The sequence below is a fragment of the Perca fluviatilis genome, chromosome 22 (assembly GCF_010015445.1).
Source record: "Perca fluviatilis chromosome 22, GENO_Pfluv_1.0, whole genome shotgun sequence".
In the NCBI taxonomy this organism is placed as follows: domain Eukaryota; kingdom Metazoa; phylum Chordata; class Actinopteri; order Perciformes; family Percidae; genus Perca; species Perca fluviatilis.
Window position 1 is genome coordinate 6,358,309 of NC_053133.1, and position 19,998 is coordinate 6,378,306.

Consider the following 19,998-nt stretch of genomic DNA (forward strand, 5'->3'; position numbering starts at 1 on the left):
ATCCTTCACAGTGGCTGAAGCTCTTGTCTGAGGATTGATGAAGATGGATGTTATGTTTTTGTTCCAATCTATCCTTGTTAGAATTAGAATTATTTCATATCAATTCTTACTCATGTCAATATTTTTCTTTACATTTTTTTCTCCTTGTGTGTTGCTGTGTGTATTTTAAGCCCGCAGGGTATTTCTTGAAAACACAACTTAGACTCTCTAACTACTAGGCCTCTGTGGAGACAGGATCACACTGCTTCTTTTGTAACATGTTTTTTTCAGCTTTCACTGAAGGTGCACATTCATTCATCTTTTCTCAGCCTCTACTTCAGGGAGCTTTCCTCCCAGAGTTTTTAGCATTTTGGTTGCGACTCTTCTACCTTATTTTACATAGAAGTAGCACTACATTTCTCATCGGATGAGCTTTGAGATGAGTCTTTGATTCGGTTGCGTGTCCAGGAGTAACACTCTGGTTTGAGCTAAGCCCTCCTTGGCTGTAGCACACTGTCTCACTGTTTTTTTTTTTTATTCCACCAGGCCACCTCTCCAATTTGCCTGGAGCAATGCTGCCTCACCAAAGGGACAGAGAACGTGCTATGCAAAAAGCAGGGTAATGACTTTAAAATGCATTACTGCATCATGGACAGGCATTTGGAAAGTGTCTTTAACTGTAAATAAAAGCATTTCAGTCTTGCATTTGCTCACCGAGCAGAGGAGAAATTCCAAAGTAACTAAGTAAGTCAAGGTGGTGGAGCAACAACTAGCTAAGCAGATGTCACTAGGACTGTGGTATGTTGGAGCGCTGAAGACACTGGCAACATCTCTAATTTATTTCATCTGTTTTCTAACAAAGATGATCAGTACAGATGAAGTAACTGAAGCTGCCTGCCTGGCTTTTTACGGCCTCCTTCTGTAGAAGAACAGACAGAGAAGTCAGAGCACAGGGTGGAGTTGTTGGGACTTCACGAACAGTAGAGAGTAACTGTATAAATATGACGTGGCTATGTGAAATTAAACAGATGAGGATACAAATTTCCAGGAATTGCCCTAGAGTGGCTCTTAAAATTGATGCAATTAAACATGGAACACACTGACAGCAGTTCAACTCTGTACCACGTAAACAGTGGAGTCTACTACTTATGTTAGCTGCATGCAAAGCATTATCTCTGTCCCTAGCCCTTTTACTACTCTCATGCAAGGTCCTGTGCCTCTCCAGGCCATTACAAAGCCACTGTATTGCTTGCAACTTTCCTTCACCGTTTGTCTAACTTCACGTCCCATCTGGGGTCCTCAAGTCACAGCTTTCTGCGCTCTACAGCTGAGCTGAGCAACCATTTGCCTCCCTCAGGCGTTCAACAGATTTACCTAATGCACCATGTTTTATAGCCTGGTAATGTCGGCTTTACACTGGGATTTGAACCTCTAAGCTCACCTTGACACATGGCTGCTCTTTTGGTTGAGACACAGTCCTAACGGGTCATGATTGATCACAGAAGGCTGTGTGGATAAGTCAAGCTGAAATGGCTATACCTGCTTAAGGCCAACAGTTGAGCTGGAGTTTTGACAGGCAGTGAGGGGTGTACATATGCAAAGTCATTTAACACATAGTTGTGTTTCATTTTTCTTACCAGAAAGTCATAAATGTGCCTTCGGAGTGCTGACACTAGTGTATTTGAATTCTGTTGTAAATGACATCATGAACTCTGGTGGTTATCAAAGATGGATGACAACTTGAAATGATTCAAATGAACTTATCTACACATTGTGCATGTCTTATTGCCTATAGTAAGTTAGTTTTGTAAGTTTTCTAGGGCTGCGCGATTAATCTAATCGCAGTTGCGATGCCTCTCTGTGCGATTGCATAACCGCATAAATTGTGCAATTTAAGTAAACAAAAAGGTGTGCTGTGTGCATGACACTGTGTGCACTGCAGTCTCCATGTTGTAACACCCTTCACTTTACCGACGGTATTAACAATAGATGAACGCAACCGTGTATCTTAAGAAGCTAGGTGTTTACTGTTAAGTCACTTTACATTGTCTTTGCTATCTTTTTTTTCCTCGCACTTTTCCCTCACACAGCTGCTACGCTAACTTCGACACCGCTTACGGTCTGTCTTTTTATTTATCTTTTTAATTATGAGATGCCTTTATTGTACTTTTTGGAATCCAGTGACACCAGCACGAGAAAATGGTCCTATCCCTTCCCCCCTTTTTAAGCACGCCCCTCGTAACAACGTTCACAAAAAATGACCAGTGACTGAGTGTCTGTTTAGGCAGTAGCAGTCTGTTGTGTATGGTCACGTGAGTATCAGAAGTGTAGAGGGTTTCAGAGCATTTTGTAACTTAATCACTAATTATATTACACCCATCTTGAATGCCATCGTTAATAAGGGCATACCAAATGTATTAATTTAATATGAATTAGTATTTTTGGTATTTAATTTTCTAAAAATATTGAGTTATTTAAAAATAAATTGCACATTTTTGTATATGTATTTCTTCTCATGCTCGTTTAACCTTGTATGTTTAAAAAATACACATTTCGAAATTGTAATCACTTATTTTCCGCATTTTCCTTGATAATCAAGTAAACTCATGATACCACGATAACGCAATCGTAATCGCAGTATTGTAAATCGCAATTGCAATATGACCTTTTCTCCAAATCGCACAGCCCTATTTTCTGGCCTATAGGGTCAAAATACTGAAAAATATTTCCAGTGGGAATGTCATTAGAGGGACAGATGCTGTGTCATCTAACAGTATCCACAGTGCTGCTACTGTAGAATGCTGTCTAGTTAAAAATAGTTTGTGTAGTGAAAAAAATAATGTCTAACGATCCTAAAACATATGTTTTAATTGCACACAGCATCTGTAGCTGCCCACTAAGACAGCAAACAAACTGCTTTTCTTGTCACTTTCTGTCCTACAGGGTGATTCTCTGTTGCAAATTGACACTGCTCCATCTGTGCATGTGTGTATGCACCCACATGTTTGGATTTGGCCCTACAAGTTGGCCCAGGGGCTTCTCTGTCACTCTCTCCCCTCCCTTTGTGGGACATCCAGCTGGGAGGCTCCATGACCAGGGCCCAGCTATTAGTCTGACATGGCCAAGCTCCCCTTCACCATGCTAGGCTGAGGAGAGACTCCGGAGTGGCTGCTGTGTTCTTTGATGGGATCTGACATCAGCCTGTAGGCTGTCAACACATTCTTGTGCAGCTGCTCTTTAATCGCGTGTGTGTGTGTGTGTGTGTGTGTGTGTGTGTGTGTGTGTGTGTGTGTGTGTGTGTGTGTGTGTGTGTGTGTGTGTGTGTGGGCTGGAGCACAAGCGTGTGGCCTAAATGTGTGTGTATAAATGATACCGTCTCTGCTCCACATATCAGTATTTGAGCGATGAAGTGTTTGTGTGTGTGTGTGTGTAAATGAGTAAACGTTAACACACAAGTCAGGCCTACTTTCCATTTTAGTAAGTCTCCAGAGATACAGCTTTGTCTCCCAACATTTTGCAGTTGCAGTGTTGAGGCTGATAAGGAAATGTTTAGCCAATTTAACCAGACTGTTGAAATGATTTCACCAGGCCACTAGGGCATATCAAATGCATGGTGGAAAACTGGATTGTTTGTACAGTGGATAAGCGAGCTGAAATACTTAAAAGCACTCTTGTTGTGCTCAGTCCAGGGAGTCTTGTGTGAAAGAGCGGTGTGTGCTTTTGTGTGATTGCTTGCCGTGCGTGCGAGTAGAACATGATGGGTGCTGCAGACTCACTGCTGCAGGCTCACTGCGAACGACACTTGACTCTGTTGCTTCTCTAAAAAAGATGAAGATGAGCAAGAAGAGCAGATGATGAAACAAAGGAATAACTTCCAAAACCTGCAAATTAAAACAAACTAGTGAAAACTTTAAAATAAATTTCACTTATCTGGACGAATCTCATTTAGACAGTCTGAAAATGTTTAGGTAGGCCCTCCGAAATGCCAGAGCAGCATATTACTCCGTATTAATAAAGAAAATAAGAACAACCTCAGGTTTCTTCTCAGCACTGTAGCCAGGCTGACAGAAAGTCACAGCTCTGCTGAGCCATGTATTTTTATAGCTCTCAGTAGTGACGACTTCATGAGCTTCTTTAATAATAAATGTCTAACTATTAGAGATAAAATTCATTACCTCCTGCCCTCAACCTGTACTGATTTATCTTCAAACGCAGGAACCCTAGAAATAGCTTTAAGACCTGACATTTACAGTATTTAGACTGCTTTTCTCCCACCCCATCCCAATACTTCTTTACTAAATATGATCAATATGTTACTTATTAAAAGGTTATGTACCACAGTCATTTAAAGTAGCCGTAATAAAACCTGTTCCTAAAAAAAAAAAAATTAACATTCTTAATCCAGGGGTCTTAGCTAATTATAGACCTAAATCTAATATTCCCTGTCTCTCTAAGATCCTTGAGAAGGTAGTCTCTAATCCGTTGTGTGTCTTTCTACATGAAAATAGTTTACTTGAGGATTTTTAGTCAGGATTTAGAGTGCATTGTAGCACAGAGACAGCACAGGTGAAAATTACAAATTACCTTCTAATTGCTTTAGACAAAGGACTTGTCTCTGTATTTATCTTATTGGATTGTATTGCTGCATTCGACACTATTGACCATCACATCCTATTACAAAGGCTGGAACATCTAATTGGCATTAAAGGAATCGCACTAAGCTGATTTAAGTGCTATTTATCAGATAGATCTCAGTTTGTTCATGTTAACAATGAATCCTTCATGCACGCTAAAGTTAGTCATGCTGTTAAACAAGGCACTGCGCTTGGACCAGTTCTACTTCACTTTATATATGCTTCCTCTAGGCAATATTATTAGGAAACACTTGATTAACTTTCACTGTTATGCAGATGATAAGGACATAAAAACCTGGATAACCTACAATGTGCTGATGTTAAACTTAGACAAAACTGAAGATATTGTACTTGGCCCCAAACTCCACCGAATCTCATTATCTGAAGATATAGCTACTCTGGATGGCATTGCCGTGGCCTCCAGTACCACGGTAAACAATCTCAGAGTTATCTTTGATCAGGATATATCCTTTAACGCCTACATAAAAGAAACTTCAAGGCCTGCATTTTTTTCACCTGCATAAGATAAAATTATTAAATCTTCAAAAAGATGCAAAAAAACGAGTCCATGCATTTGTTACTTCGAGGCTGGACTATTTTAATTCCTTATTATCATGTTGCTCCAATAAGTCCCTTAAGACTCTCCAGCTGATCCAGAATGCTCCAGCTCGTGTACTGACAAGAACCAGGACTGCACTGCACTGGCTCCCTGTAAAATCCAGAATAGAATTTAAAATCCTCCTGACCTACAAAGCTCTTAATGGTCAGGCACCATTGTATCTTATATACAGTGCCTTGCGAAAGTATTCGGCCCCCTTGAACGTTTCGACCTTTTGCCACATTTCAGGCCTCAAACATAAAGATATAAAACTGTAATTTTTTGTGAAGAATCAACAACAAGTGGGTCCCAATTATGAAGTGGAACGAAATTCATTGGCTATTTCAAACTTTTTTAACAAATAAAAAACTGAAAAAGTGGGCGGCAAAATTATTCAGCCCCTTTACTTTCAGTGCAGCAAACTCTCTCCAGAAGTTCAGTGAGGATCTCTGAATGATCCAATGTTGACCTAAATGACTAATGATGATAAATAGAATCCAGCTGTGTGTAATCAAGTCTCCGTATAAATGCACCTGCTCTGTGATAGTCTCAGAGGTCCTGTAAGCGAGCATCGTGAAGAACAAAGAACACACACAGGAACACACCAGGCAGATACGAGTTGTGGAGAAGTTTAAAGCCGGATTGGATACAAAAGATTTCCCAAGCTTAAACATCGCCAAAGGAGCACTGTGCAAATAATTGAAGCGGAAAATCACTACAACAACTATCTATGAAGACCGTCCTTCTAAACCTTTCAGCTCATACATAGAGAAGACTGATCAGAGATGCAGCCAAGAGGCCCATGATCACTCTGGATTGAACTGCAGAGATATGCGCTGAGGCGGGAGACTCTGTCCAAGGCGTAGGACAAGACCGTCTGGTACTGACAAATCTGGCCTTTATGGAAGAGTGGCAAGAAGAAAGCCATTTCTTAAAGATATCCATAAAAAGTGTCGTTCAAAGTTTGCCAAAGCCACCTGGGAGATACACCAAACATGTGGAAGAAGGTGCTGTGGTCAGATGAAACCAAAATCGAACCTTTTGGCAACAATGCAAAACGTTATGTTTGGCGTAAAGCAACACAGCTCATACCCCTGAACACACCATCCCCACTGTCAAACATGGTGGTGGAAGCATCATGGTTTGGGCCTGCTTTTCTTCAGCAGGGACAGGGAAGATGGTTAAAATTGATGGGAAGATGGATGGAGCCAAATACAGGACCATTCTGGAAGAAAACCTGATGGAGTCTGCAAAAGACCTGAGACTGGGACGGAGATTTGTCTTCCAACAAGACAATGATCCAAAACATAAAGCAAAATCTACAATGGAATGGTTCACAAATAAACATATCCAGGTGTTAGAATGGCCAAGTCAAAGTCCAGACCTGAATCCAATCGAGAATCTGTGGAAAGAACTGAAAACTGCTGTTCACAAACGCTCTCCATCCAACCTCACTGAGCTCGAGCTGTTTTGCAAGGAGGAATGGGCAAAAATGTCAGTCTCTCGATGTGCAAAACTGATAGAGACATACCCCAAGCGACTTACAGCTGTAATCGCAGCAAAAGGTGGCGCTACAAAGTATTAACTTAAGGGGGCTGAATAATTTTGCACGCCCAATATTTCAGTTTTTTATTTGTTTAAAAGGTTTGAAATATCCAATAAATTTCGTTCCACTTCATGATTGTGTCCCACTTGTTGTTGATTCTTCACAAAAAATTACAGTTTTATATCTTTATGTTTGAGGCCTGAAATGTGGCAAAAGGTCGAAAAGTTCAAGGGGGCCGAATACTTTCGCAAGGCACTGTAATTCACAGTACCCTATTGTCTCACTAGAGCACTGCGCTCCCAAAATGCAAAGTTACTTGTGGTTCCTAGAGTCTCTAAAAGTAGAATGGGAGCCAGAGCCTTCAGCTATCAGGCTCCTCTCCTGTGAAACCAGCTTCCAGTTTTGGTTCGGAGGCAGAAACCGTCTTCACATTTAATAGTAAGCTTAAAAACTCTCCTCTTTGATAAAGCTTATAGTAAGTCTCTATCAACACGGAGAATTCAACACTGGCATATCTTCATATACAAGGCTATTTTAGGTCTACTTCCAGCCTACCGTCTGGCCTATATCAGTGTAAATAGTAACGGGACTTACAATCTTCGTTCCCAGCATCTTTTCCTTCTGTCTGTTCCAAAGGTTAGAACTGAGCTGGGGAAAAAGGCGTTTAAGTTTGCTGCTCCCTCTACATGGAACAAGTTACAGACATCCATGAAACTTAATGAGCTGGTCTCATTGGTCGCTTTAAAGAGGATGTTGATTGACTTGGAGGCAGCCACATCTGGCTGCAGATATTTTGCCTGATGTGTTTAGGATTGTGGCTGACTTTGAGGGATTTGCTGTTTCAGTTGTTTTATGTTTTTAGTGTTTTTGTGTATTTTATGTATTTTGTATGTGTGTGTGTGTGTGTGTGTGTATGTATGTGTGATTGTACTGCTGCCTGTCTTGGCCAGGACACTCTTGAAAAAGAGATTTCTAATCTCAGTGAGTCTCTTCCTGGTTAAATAAAGGTAAATAAAAGAAATAATAAGGGCTGGCTCAGGTTTGCTTTGGACCAGCCCTTAGTTTTGCTGCTACTCTCTCTCTCTCTCCATCTGTGTGCATTCACGTCCCATTAATGCATCTTACTAACTTAGCTTCTTCCCCGGAGTCCTTGTGCTTTCTCGCCTCACAGATTTCCTTGGATTATGATTCTGTCCCAGGTTTCTGCCTGTAAAAAGGAAGTTTTTCCTCGCCTTGCCGCTGTGTACAGTTGCTCTTTGGTGAATTGTTGGGTCTTTGAGTGTGGTCTAGACCTACTCTATCTGTATAGTGTCCTAAGATAATGTCTGTTATGATTTGACACTATAAATAAAATTGAATTAAATTGATGGTTTTCATACATTTGTGCTTGTAACAGTTCACGTTGGTTGTTGTGTGCACGTTGCTCACACGTGTGTGTTTGCTCAGAGCCTTGCCGTGGCCTCTGCAGTCCAACATTGACCTCATCTCTCTCTCTCTCTCTCTCTCTCTCTCTCTCTCTCTCTCTCTCTCTCATCTTCTCTCTCTCACACTGATGAACACAATTTGTCCTTTCAGATCCATGAACAGCTGCAGCACTACGAAGAGAGCAAGCCCGTCCCTGTCCTTGACAGCGCTGCAGCTTTGGCCCATGAAGTAAGTTCTTTTTTTTTTTTTGAAAGGAAGGTTTGCATTTATTTGGTTGCACAAACTGATGGGTGACAAACGAAATGAAAAAAACAAGTGTCATAAGCCGTTTTTACATATGAACTCCGGACATTGTCCGAGGGATATGGTCCCGATGTAGTCCAGAGTTGTCCTTTCACACATGTAGCACACAACAGGGGATTGTCTGTCTCAGATGCATTCTCAGTTACTGGAAATACTCCGTTTGATTTAGGCGAGGGGTGACGCTGGGCAAAGCATGCCGCAGATTGGACATGACGCGGATTACACTGCGTCACAGAGCCGTTCGTAATTTGGTCATTAGTGTGGTGCAATGGAAGTCCATTGCCAGGATAAAGCCTTACATTCGGTGCATTGCTTATTTCCCCTTCTGCTATCCGTGTGTTACCGTTACCTCAAGATTCCTTTCTCTAAGATAAACAACAACGACCTCCAAGCTACACACTGAAAATGGCAATTTTTGACGAAAATTTGGATTGTGCAATAAGGCAGACCTGCTTGGTTCTTTCGGTGAATGATTGTAAAGATTTACAAAGAATATGTTTATGGCATTTACTATCTAGTGATGTGCTAGCATGTTTGCCCACTGTTTATGGAAAAAGTCGATAGATGGAGAGCCATCCTGTGATCCTGAGATCTGGTGACTGTGAAGGCCACAGCGTATGATTAACATCATCTTCATACCCATCAAACCATTCTGTGAGTGCTCGTGTCCTGCATGGAGGACTCTGCATTTGATGTGTTTCTCTACTCATTTATCTTGGGTTTTTTTCCTTTTAATTTGTCACCCACCTACACATACATTGTCTTTTCTGTCTTGCATGGCCTGTCTTGTTGTTGTGTTTAAAAACCAAGCAAACATGGTTTGCTTATACTCAAATCCAAATGCAGATTGAAATCGAAACTTCAGCTCACAACTGCCAAATGCCTCTTTATCGCGTTTTTCTGGACTCACTCACTGTTGCAATAACACTACACTGTCCCTCCTCTACACCCACCACCATTCTGCCGCCCACTCATTGCCCAAACATCTAGCCATACACCACAGAATTGAAAATCCAGTTCTGCAAGAAAACAGCAATAATTTTCCTAGGGCAGAAACTGGATGGAAAGGCCACTTATCCAGAGGAAAGCTGAAGATGGATGGGCACGCATGAAAGCAGCAGGCAAACTACAGATGACTGTGGCGTTGCATCATATAAACAGGAGTCAGGGGAAGGGTTAGATTAAATATTCCCATTCAGAGCGAAGAGGCATCACTTATGGCCTGCAGTCCCTCTTCATTTGTTAACCTGTTAATGAGAAGTCATCACACAGACAATAATAGTACCAACAGCACTACTGATGATGAGTTTCTTCCATTGGCCCTGCACCTCTCGTCAAGCTGTGAAAGATATTTGTTCTGATTTATTGAGTAAACGTCCAGTGTCCATTTGTCACAGTATTGTTCATCTGCAATATTTATTGAAAGCCACGTGTGCATATAAGCGTGCAACTGCCCCGCTCTCATCCGCTTGTGCACACACCCACACCTGTGTAAACCAAAGAACCGGCCTGGCACGGTGAACGGAGAGGAGGAAAAGCCCTTTGACTGGTGTGTGGTTTTGTTTGAAATCCCCAGCTCTGTTTATTGTAATCAAAGGGCCTCTGACTATTCCACCCCTTCTAAAGAGCCCACAGCCATACATCATCCTAATTAGTACAGAGTCAAGGGAAAGACGAGAGAAAGAGGGGCTGAAGTTTGTACAGTCGGTTGAGGTAAAGACCGAGGGGAAGAGAGTCCAGAGTGTCCTGAGACTGTCGCGAAAGAAAGGCCGTCTTGTGGTCTTGAGTGGTTTTTCTGACCTTGCAGGCCACAAGTGTCATTGGAGGAGCTGTAACGTTCCATCCTGGAAGGTTCACACACGCCAATACAGATGACGCGAGTCTCAAACCACCCGGGACCCTTAACCAAACCAGGGTGTCCTGGTTTGAATCTGCAGGCACAATATTCTCAAATAGACATTTTATTGCTCCTTTTTCTGTCATTGTGTTTGTCCTACCCTGCTGTTAATCCTGGCTAAGGACGCTGCTAACCAGATAACACCAGAACAAGAATTCCACCAGATTTGTGCGTCCAACAGAGTATGAAGGATCACTCCTGTTTCTCTTTCCTAAGTCTTTGCTCTGCGTCCCCAGGTTCAGGCAAAAGGCCGTAGACTGTTCGAGACACCCCCCTACTATCAGCCTCCATCTTCCCTCCCCCTTACAGATTTTGTTTCTCATTCTTTTTGTCAAATTACAGACTTTCAAATTTATGCTTCCTGGTTACTGCCCTGCAAAGCGTCTCCTCGGGATTATCAGGTATCGGAATAAATCCCAGAGATGGTGTATCAAAGCATCTCGTAGCACACCACAATCCTGAGTCCCCCTTCCTTGGCTAGTCAAAAAAAAAAAAAAAAACTCCCAACTCGGAGCGCTGCAGTGTATTTTTGAAGCGGATTGTTTTTCACCCGTGTCACCGTTCCAAATGAACGCTATTGAAGTGGTGGCTGAGGACTGAAGGGCAATGGGAGAGATCTACAGTTAAATGAAATTCATTTTGGGCTTGGGTTTCTGGTAATGGAGGCTTAATTTATTGCCTAACATAAAATGACACTTCAACCCCCATCTGCCCCCCGGCTGCACTGTCTAGCACACACAGCAGGTGACTGCCACTGCTCAAACAAACGAGCACCGCCTGAAACATGATCGATACTGGGCTCAGGAAATAGGTACTGTATTACATACATATAAAGATATGTCGGTGGGTGACTGCACATGCGTTTATGGATGTGCTTACACGTTTATCACTGCACACAGTTTCCCCTCCAGCCCTCATTAAGACTGAAATAGAAGCACTCTTGCCTCATTGTGGAATGTGAAATACCACAACTTTAATCAAAAGGGGCAAATCAGCCTCACACGTGAACCAGCTCGATATATGTTCCAGTCTGCCAGTCCAATCAGTCTCTGTCAATCCTGTCGAAAATCTACAAACACCACTTCAACAGTAATCCGAATGCCAGCCCCTTGTTCCAGATCACTGTCTGTCGCTTAAACTGAGACTGTACGTCCCTGTGGCTGACACGTATCCTTCTCCCCTAAATAACTCTTTTTCTCTTTTCTGGCCAACTTCCCAACATCTTTATTCTCACCAAAATACCTGCTGTTACTTGAGAGGACCACTGGGTGCCATCAGAGGGCACACACAGAGAGAGAGAGAGGGGAGAGAGAGAGAGAGAGAGAGAGAGATTCATTACTGTACAGCTAATTATGTACAAGCCTTTGGTAGGTCCAATATCTTGAAGATATTAATACAAATTAGACGAATGACCATCAGAATATGACCCAGTTACTGTTTGATAGGTATTTCATTTAAGAATTTAAAGATTTGACAAAAATCAAAAATGTGTTTTAATGAGTTGTAGTGCTCCAATTTTTAATTTAAGGGCCAACAATAATAACTAAAAGCATTTATTTATTTTTTTTGGGGGGGACACTGATGTAATATCTGGTAACATTACTCTTGTACTTGCATAATTGTGAAGAGGACAATAAAGGCTTACCTTTTTAGATTGGCCAGTGTATTGTCCCACTGTCAATACAATTCTTCTTCCTGACATTCTTTATCTACTTTTCTCTTAAAGTGCTAACTTTATTCTTGCAGTGAACTCCACAGCCGTTTTAATAAAAAGGCTCCACATTATTGGATGTAATTATCAGCTGTGATTTATTTTCAATTTTTTTAGAGGACAATATTTTGGCCCCTGTCTTATGCATTAAGGTCAACTATCCATGACATAGACTTATGATATAGGCCTACCCAAAACAGCATGCAACATTTTACTTCACTGATTGAACTCAAGATTCCTTTTGCAGCTTTTGTTTTCTTATTGTTTAGCTTAATTTTCTTCTCGTCTGTCACATTTGTATCCTCACATTCAAAAGAGAGGCTTTTGCTTTGCATACGTAACTACCGAGTCTAGGGTTGAAAAATCTCAAGCTGTAAATAAGCATGGCCGCAAGTTATTATCATTGTTTAAAATATAATAAGTCATAATAGCAACGGCATCTTAAATAGTTCCACTGACATACTGTATGCATTTTAAATATGACCCCATTGAAAATACATTTGGATTGAAGTCACTTTAATAAACAGTTATTTCTTCTGAAACTTTTAAATTTGATTATTTGCATGAGAGAAATTCATCCTTTCATTATTTCCTTTTTAATTTCATTTTTCAGAGTGTGTGAAAGCCAGTATTTAGACCGTGACACTTTAAACACTTTATTGAAACCTATAATAAAATATAATAATAGGAAAACATCTTTGAGCAGGACTGTTTAAAATCTAATCAAAATGCTGTATGAAAATGAATCCAGGTGAAACGCTTGCTGTAAACCAAAGTATTACTGATCACAATAAAAACATATAAAATAATAAACGAAGCCAAAGTGCATTTTATCCATCATATGAAATGGATGGCTGAGATCAGATTTTTCTAAATATAAGGTCAGTAGTTTTAATATGTTTTAATAAAAGCCCTTTGAGAAAAGGTGAGTTGGATATATTGGCAGCTATATATCAAAGCAGTGAGCCCTTAGCCGTTCAGGGTCAAGGGAGAGCTATAAACCGACATGCTGGGATCAAACTTATCTAAACACTGCAGTGCCTGCCATGACATTTTAACAAATGAAATAAACAAAGTCTCAAAGGAGACCGGCATCATTTTATTTTTTTTTGCCCCCTCCCTCATTCTCTGTGAAGGTCTGAGGATGGAAAATAATGACTCTAACATGGAAGCATGAAGGTAGAGAGCAGAGGGTGTTGTCAAACATGGCCCATCTGTCCTCCATGCTGAGTTATGGGGCAAGGTGCTTTAATAGGACATTATGAGAGACTGGAAATTTACAGTCCCCTGTCTTTCTTTGTCTCCCTCCCTCGCTGTAAACAGCTTTGGGATGAGATGATAGATGATGGTGTGTCAGAGCAGGAGATTTTACCTCTCTAAAGACCCTGACCCTGACTCCCCTTTATCTCTACTGTTCTCTCCTCCTCCTTCTCTCCTCTAATTTGATCATGTGTGCTGTCTCTTTCTTTTGTGTCTTTATCTCTACTTTCCCACATTTTTGGTTTTTCTTACACTTCTTCTGTCTCCCTTTGACCTTACGCTTATAGATTCTATTATTCTGGTTAAAAAAAAAAAAAGCTGAAGTAATGCAGGTTTGACTGAGGTTCAGCTAGAGTAACCTTGACCGCTTTGACTATTCATTAGCATGGTCGCTCTCCCTGGGGGGGGGGGTCAAAGCTAATGGAAATAATGAAAAGACCCCCCCCTCTCCAGCCAAAAGCACATGTTCCTGTCTTGGGGTGTAGTGACATAGCGTCCTCCCTAACCCTAGTCTAACCCTTGGGCCCCTGCCTTTACCTCTGCCTCACCTCTGTTCCCTCATTCCTGCACCCCAGGGGTCGTTAGTCAAACAAACTGTAGGTTTTCCCAACCTCTGTCATCGTCTGCCTCGAGAAGAACACTGCATTTCGGAGAGATTTTCCAGTTCAGCTTATCTGTTAGGTGATGATGACAACAGAGGCACCAAAATGATCTATATGTCCCTTCATGCTTCTTTGCTACACTGCTTCATGCTAACACGTTGACCACACATAATTGGTGCTGAAGTGTTAATGGCATTGTAGCATTTTCCCCGCTGGAAGTCAAACTGACCTTTTTTGTTCATAATGTTTGTTTTTATCATTAACTTGTGAATGTATTAGTTAATGTTTATTAAAGGAAATATTTCCAGTGACCAGTCACACATTTTATCCATTGTGAGGGGATTTGTAACCGTAAAAGGTCTGCTTATCGGAAGAGACAACTGATTGGCAGTTCACTTATCTCCTGTTCAGCTGTTTTCTAAAAATAATAATAATAATAATAATAATAATAATACACTTTGTTTGGGTAGCACCTTTCATACAAGAAATGCAGGACGTGCTTAACAATAAGGGACAATAGACAGAATGAACATAAAAAAAGAGAATGTCATAACTAACGGAGAGGAAGATGGAAAATCAAACACATTTGATAAGAAGTACAAATAAGATGAGATAAAATACAAAGAATGCATAACATAATATGTAAAATAAAACCCACTGAATAATAATAATAGAAATACAGTTAAACATTAAAATCACTACCCATATTTGCATCATGCACATGTGCATTTTTATGATTTATTTATATTATTTGTTATTTCTGAAGATTATTTTTGGGCATTTTAGGCCTTTATTTGACAGGACAGTTTAGACCTGAAAGGGTAGAGGGGGGGGGGGAAGTAAACCTGTAATAAGTAGTTTTATTTGTTTATGTAACCGAAAATCACAAATATTGTCTCTTTACAGTATGCACAAAATATGTCATCCTCTATACTTTGACTGCCAATTTGGATAAGTAAAAAAAAAGGGCTATGGTAGTCCAAAAGAATAAATTATTTTTGAACCATATTTTATGTCAGTTTTGTACGTCATACAAACAAAACGTGGTTCAAGTTCTCATTTTATTAACTAATGATTATTTTCATTGTCGATTAATCTTGCAATTATTTTACTTGAATAATCATTTATGCTATAAAATGTACAGGGAAAAATGCCAAAGCTCACTGATGTCTTCAGATTGCTTTTTTAGTCTGAGCAACAGTCCAAACCCTATTACATTTTCAATGATGTATGTATGGCAATTTGCTTGAAAAAACACATAGCATAATGAACAGTATGGCCAATCTGTAAATGCGTGCTCCCACACCATACATACAAGAGAAGAAACGTGACGGTGCATGTGTGTGTGATTTTCTCTATCACTGTCAGCTGTCCCTTCACATCCCAGCCTGTGGTCTCCACTGGTCCTCTTTGTGTAGTCGACATTAGCTCCTGATCCCAGCTCAGTACAAGCAGGTCTTTGTGTGCGACGGCTCGCCTCTCCTCTCCACACTCACACCACGTCCAGGGAGGATCATCCATACATAAATCAGAGCGCACACGGAGGAGCGTGGCCTGGGCTTTAGAAGCAGAGTCACTCGTCTCAGAGCTATCAGCCATTTATCAGGAAAGTCCAGCGCAGTCCCACTGCTCAGAGACGCTCTCACAGCTCCCATTGTTTCCAAGAGGAATGGAGTGATTTTCATTAAAAGATAATCCTACTGAATAGTAGATTTAGCAAAGAGGGAAAATGGCAACATGTGGGAATTCTAGGCCCTATGTCAAGAAGTGACCTTGCCTCCTATTAAGATGCACCTAATTTAGGGAGGACCCAGTACCTTCATGAGACAATAATTTTTCAAAAACTCCTGAAGTACCACCTGCAGCCTACAATCTAATTTAGGGTAGCCACAGTCATTCTGTAAAGCATCCTTGGGTTTCATGAAAGGCGCTATATAAATACAAGTTGTTATTATTATTAATATTATTAATACTTCAAAAAAACTTAAAACTGGATATATAAATGAATTTACAGCATTTACTAATATGGTCCCCTCCCCTTGTCTGTTGTACTCTGTATTGTAATGTCTGATGAGTTTCTGGTCTTGTGTTGTATGTGTATGTGGCTTGATTGTTTTGTCAGAAAAAAGAAGAAAAAAAACATCTAAATAAAAAAAAGAAAGAAACAAGATGCGCCTAATATAGCACAATATCACCTTTCCTGTCCAATTGGCCCCCGTTGGTTGGGGCTGCCTGAAAGTACAAACACAGCCAGCACCCTTAGGTGAACAACTGTACTTTTACACATGCTTTTGAAGGGGTTACCTCACTGGTTCACACTCCCTTACTGGGTACAGTAGTTCCCGTTAGATGTATCTCTGTTGATCTTCATAAGTAATATAATCAGTTTTTACCTCAAGTCAGTAGTTGAAATAAGGCTTGGAAAAACAAGACAATAATCATCAAAAATAATAACCTCTACTGTGCAGACGACAGTGGGATTTTTACTTTCCTATCAGCGTATTTAATAGCCTTCCCTGATTGATCTTGTACATTTTAAATGCATTTGTGTGAACAATTTTTGTCTTCTCATCTTTAGTTGTCTGAGGAGCTGGAAGGGAAATCAGCCAACGGAGAAATCAAAGAGCTTCTCAAACTCCTGGCCAAACCCCATGTGAAGGTGAGTTTGGCACCTATTCTTCATTACAATCTATGTTCATTTTATATTCTGCAAATGTTAAGAAACTACAAGCACATATCCTCTTTGCGGAGGACCAGAGGAATTGTCTTAAAAAACAACAACTTTGGCTCGTATTCCCGCTGATGTCATCACACACTGTGCATCGCTGTTTATTCAGCGCTGGCATTAAATTGATGGGATTATCATGGTGACAAAAAAAACAATATGGTGCTGAGATCCAGGCCATGCTTTTTCTTGTCTTCTTGGCTGTGGCCTCTGGCCTCGTTAGCCAGACACAGACAGCTACGAAATGAATTTACACGTTCTTTTTTCAAATGCTAAAACTGCCACCACAGGTGCGGTTGCAAAGTTGTTAAAAACTTGCAGAAGGAGGACCTGGACGGGTATCGCTTTTTAATGCGAATTGTGTGCGTGCAATATGGGCTGACAAAAACAACAGCTCAATATGAAGTCCTCTACCAGTAAAACAAACACACACACACACACACACACACACACACACAAAAAAAAAAAAAAAAAAAAACAAAAAAAAAAACACACAAAAAAAAAAAAGTAAAAAAAAAAAAAAAAAAAAAAAAAAAGGCAAGCGTCGGTTGCGATTGTTATAGATAACGTTAGCAGTTAGCTAAAAATCGAAAAGATCAGACATACAAGTCAGATTAACGTGGATTTTTAAATGTCTATGCTAGTGATGTCATGATTAATTACGTTAATGAAAACAATACAATTATATACTATATATAGTCCCACTTTGCCAGGGTCTGGCTAGTCCACATAGCATTCTGGGATGGGAGAAAAACATGTCAATCACAATTGTCATGGGTGGCGCTAAGCTCCGCACAGAGCCACTGCAAAATAGCCTCGGGAAGGAACTTGTTTTGGTGGAACACGTTCAAAAGTTGTTTTAGTCGTGCAACAGAAAACTCAGATAGTCTAGCTAGCTGTCTGGTTTTACCCTGCAGAGATCTGAGGAGCAGTTAACCATAGTCCTCAGAAATCCACCAGAGTTTAGAATTCCAACACAAAGGAAGCGGGAGGAAACGGACATCGGCAAAAATACATCCATCGGGCGAAATTTCCTGCGGCCCCAGAGCAATCCTGGAAGTGGAACGTCGTGGATATAGACTATATACATATAGAAAGACTGACCGGTACAGTAGATGTACAGTTACACAAAGTAAGGCATGAGAATGGGGTCTTAATTGCGTTCACCACACTTCACCCGCAATCAACACACAGAATCCCACATAGAGACACGATGGTGGTTACACACTCAAACACACACTCACACAGCCACTATCCCGAAGACAAACGGTTGCAATCTATCACAGCCTTGCTCTCCTACTTTGCTACGTAGGGACGTTATGATCTCCTTTGTCTCTGTCAACCCTGAAGTGAAATGCGCCGGCAAATGATCCCTGCGCTCGCCATGAAGCATGCCTGTGTCAGAGATCCTGCGTTTATTATTTTAATTGCGCTTACAGCGAAGGTATTTGGCATGGCAAGGGTCAATCCATCAAAAGGCAGAGCTCATGAAAGTCATCGATCAGGAACCTCAGCAACTTCCACTGATGAGGTGAGGAGAGGTGAAGGCAGGAGACGGGTCTGTGGGCCAGGTACACACACACACACACACACACACACACACACACACACACACACACACACACACACACACACACACACACACACACACACAGGCCAATACAATATCCTGCCCTCTCATGTATGTGGTTATAGACATGGATCTAGGATATCCCTTGTCAGATGTTTTGGTGTTTATAACTTAATAAAGTCAATATTATACATTTTTAGGAAGTATCATCAGTCTAAATCATTAACTATGGTCTAAATTAATGTGATGGATTCTGATATTTTTAGTTCTGTTTTTGGGGTGACATTCATATGTGGAATGAAATTGAATAAGAATAAAAGTATTGTCAGGTGGACTTTGATTTTAATCGTTGGAGCATCTGCACTTATTCCTCCTCTGACTAAACAGGAGCTATGACCACTGCAACTGCCAAGGCTGATTCTTCAGCCCCAGAGAGTCGATCTTAAAGCCCTTGCCCCAACCCCAGCTGACCATCCACCAGTTTAACGCCACTTGAAAATCTTGCGTTTTGCTGACCTTTAGTGCTTGAACTTCTCACCTTTGCTGTAGTGATGTAGGAGTGTACTCCAGGGTGTGTCAACACACTTGAAACATTTAACCAGAGAGAGCCCAATGAAACCTGCTTTTATTATTTATCATTTAGATCAGATACTATAAGTAGATCTAGATTTCCCCCAATTGCCAAATAAAATGATTGAGTCGTGTGTGGGAAATCTTCTCCATTAACAAGAACTGAATTGAAACCTGTACGATCGATTGATTGATTGATCCCAAGGGAAATTTAGGAAAAACTACATTCAAAAAATGTACCTGTATGTACCTCTGCACAAAGTCTCCTCTCCAACTTTCTTTACTCAGAAAGAGCTTCACCAATATTTACTTGTAGTCGCTCTTTGTCTATTTGCTTTCTCTGTTGGTCTGTTCTCCCACCACCTCCACATGCTGCTCAGCCGACCTGCGCTCCAGTGCAATACGAGGTCAGCCAAACAATTCCACACCAAACAATGGAAAATATTCGGCTACTGCTTCCTTTACTGCCGGTCGAGAGCACTGTCAGAAGCAACGGAGTCCAAGGGAGGCGATCCATAGTGATCACTGAACTAGAATCACAACAAAGATTTATTTCATGGCTTTGAGATGCCACAACAAAAGAGTACCGGAATGGGAATCTGTTCATCAAAACATCAAAGAAAGCTGGATTTTACAATTCCTGGATCTTTTTCTGACGTTATGTGAGTTACCACAAGTGTGTCCGTTTTAGATTGAAAGTATCATGCCTGGTGTTGTCAAGTTGACATCTGCTTGTGTTCACACACTTGCGTACAGTTTCTCTACCCCTCAACTTCATGACCTCTACTCTTGCATGTTGGTTCAAGTTTTGAGCGCCTGGGCCTTAAACGCTCCTGCTGGAACACTCGGGCAACACTATATTAGTTCCAGCACCTTGGTTTTGGAGGGAAGGCTTTGACTAGAACATGCTGGGGTATGGAGGCTCTTGACGTTTTCCTGACATTGTGTCTCAAACCGTAGGCTGCATGTGGGCTTCAGGAATAAAGTATTAAAACTTTGCTATGTTTCGGTCTCCATCTGTCCTCCAGGGCACTTGATACCGTACCAGCCAACCCCAGTGTAAATCACAGGGCCGGGGGTGTAAAACACAAGCAGATGGCTGCTGCCTTTGAATGGCGTCTCTGTGCGATAGTAACTGTATCACTCTTAATTATGGCTGAAATGATCCATTCCTGGGG

At 41.0% G+C, this 19,998-nt stretch overlaps 1 protein-coding gene across 5 annotated transcripts in view; it reads left to right on the forward strand.

Annotated features, from left to right (window-relative positions):
* The window catches only part of mpp7a (membrane protein, palmitoylated 7a (MAGUK p55 subfamily member 7)), a 173,412-nt gene that overhangs the window by 77,707 nt on the left and 75,707 nt on the right, over positions 1–19,998 (forward strand). For all 5 annotated transcript variants that reach the window (XM_039789958.1, XM_039789954.1, XM_039789956.1 and 2 more), the window contains exons 4-5: positions 8,333–8,410; positions 16,534–16,614. In XM_039789958.1, coding sequence (XP_039645892.1) covers positions 8,333–8,410; positions 16,534–16,614 — 159 coding nt within the window. The remainder of the gene's footprint in view (positions 1–8,332; positions 8,411–16,533; positions 16,615–19,998) is intronic.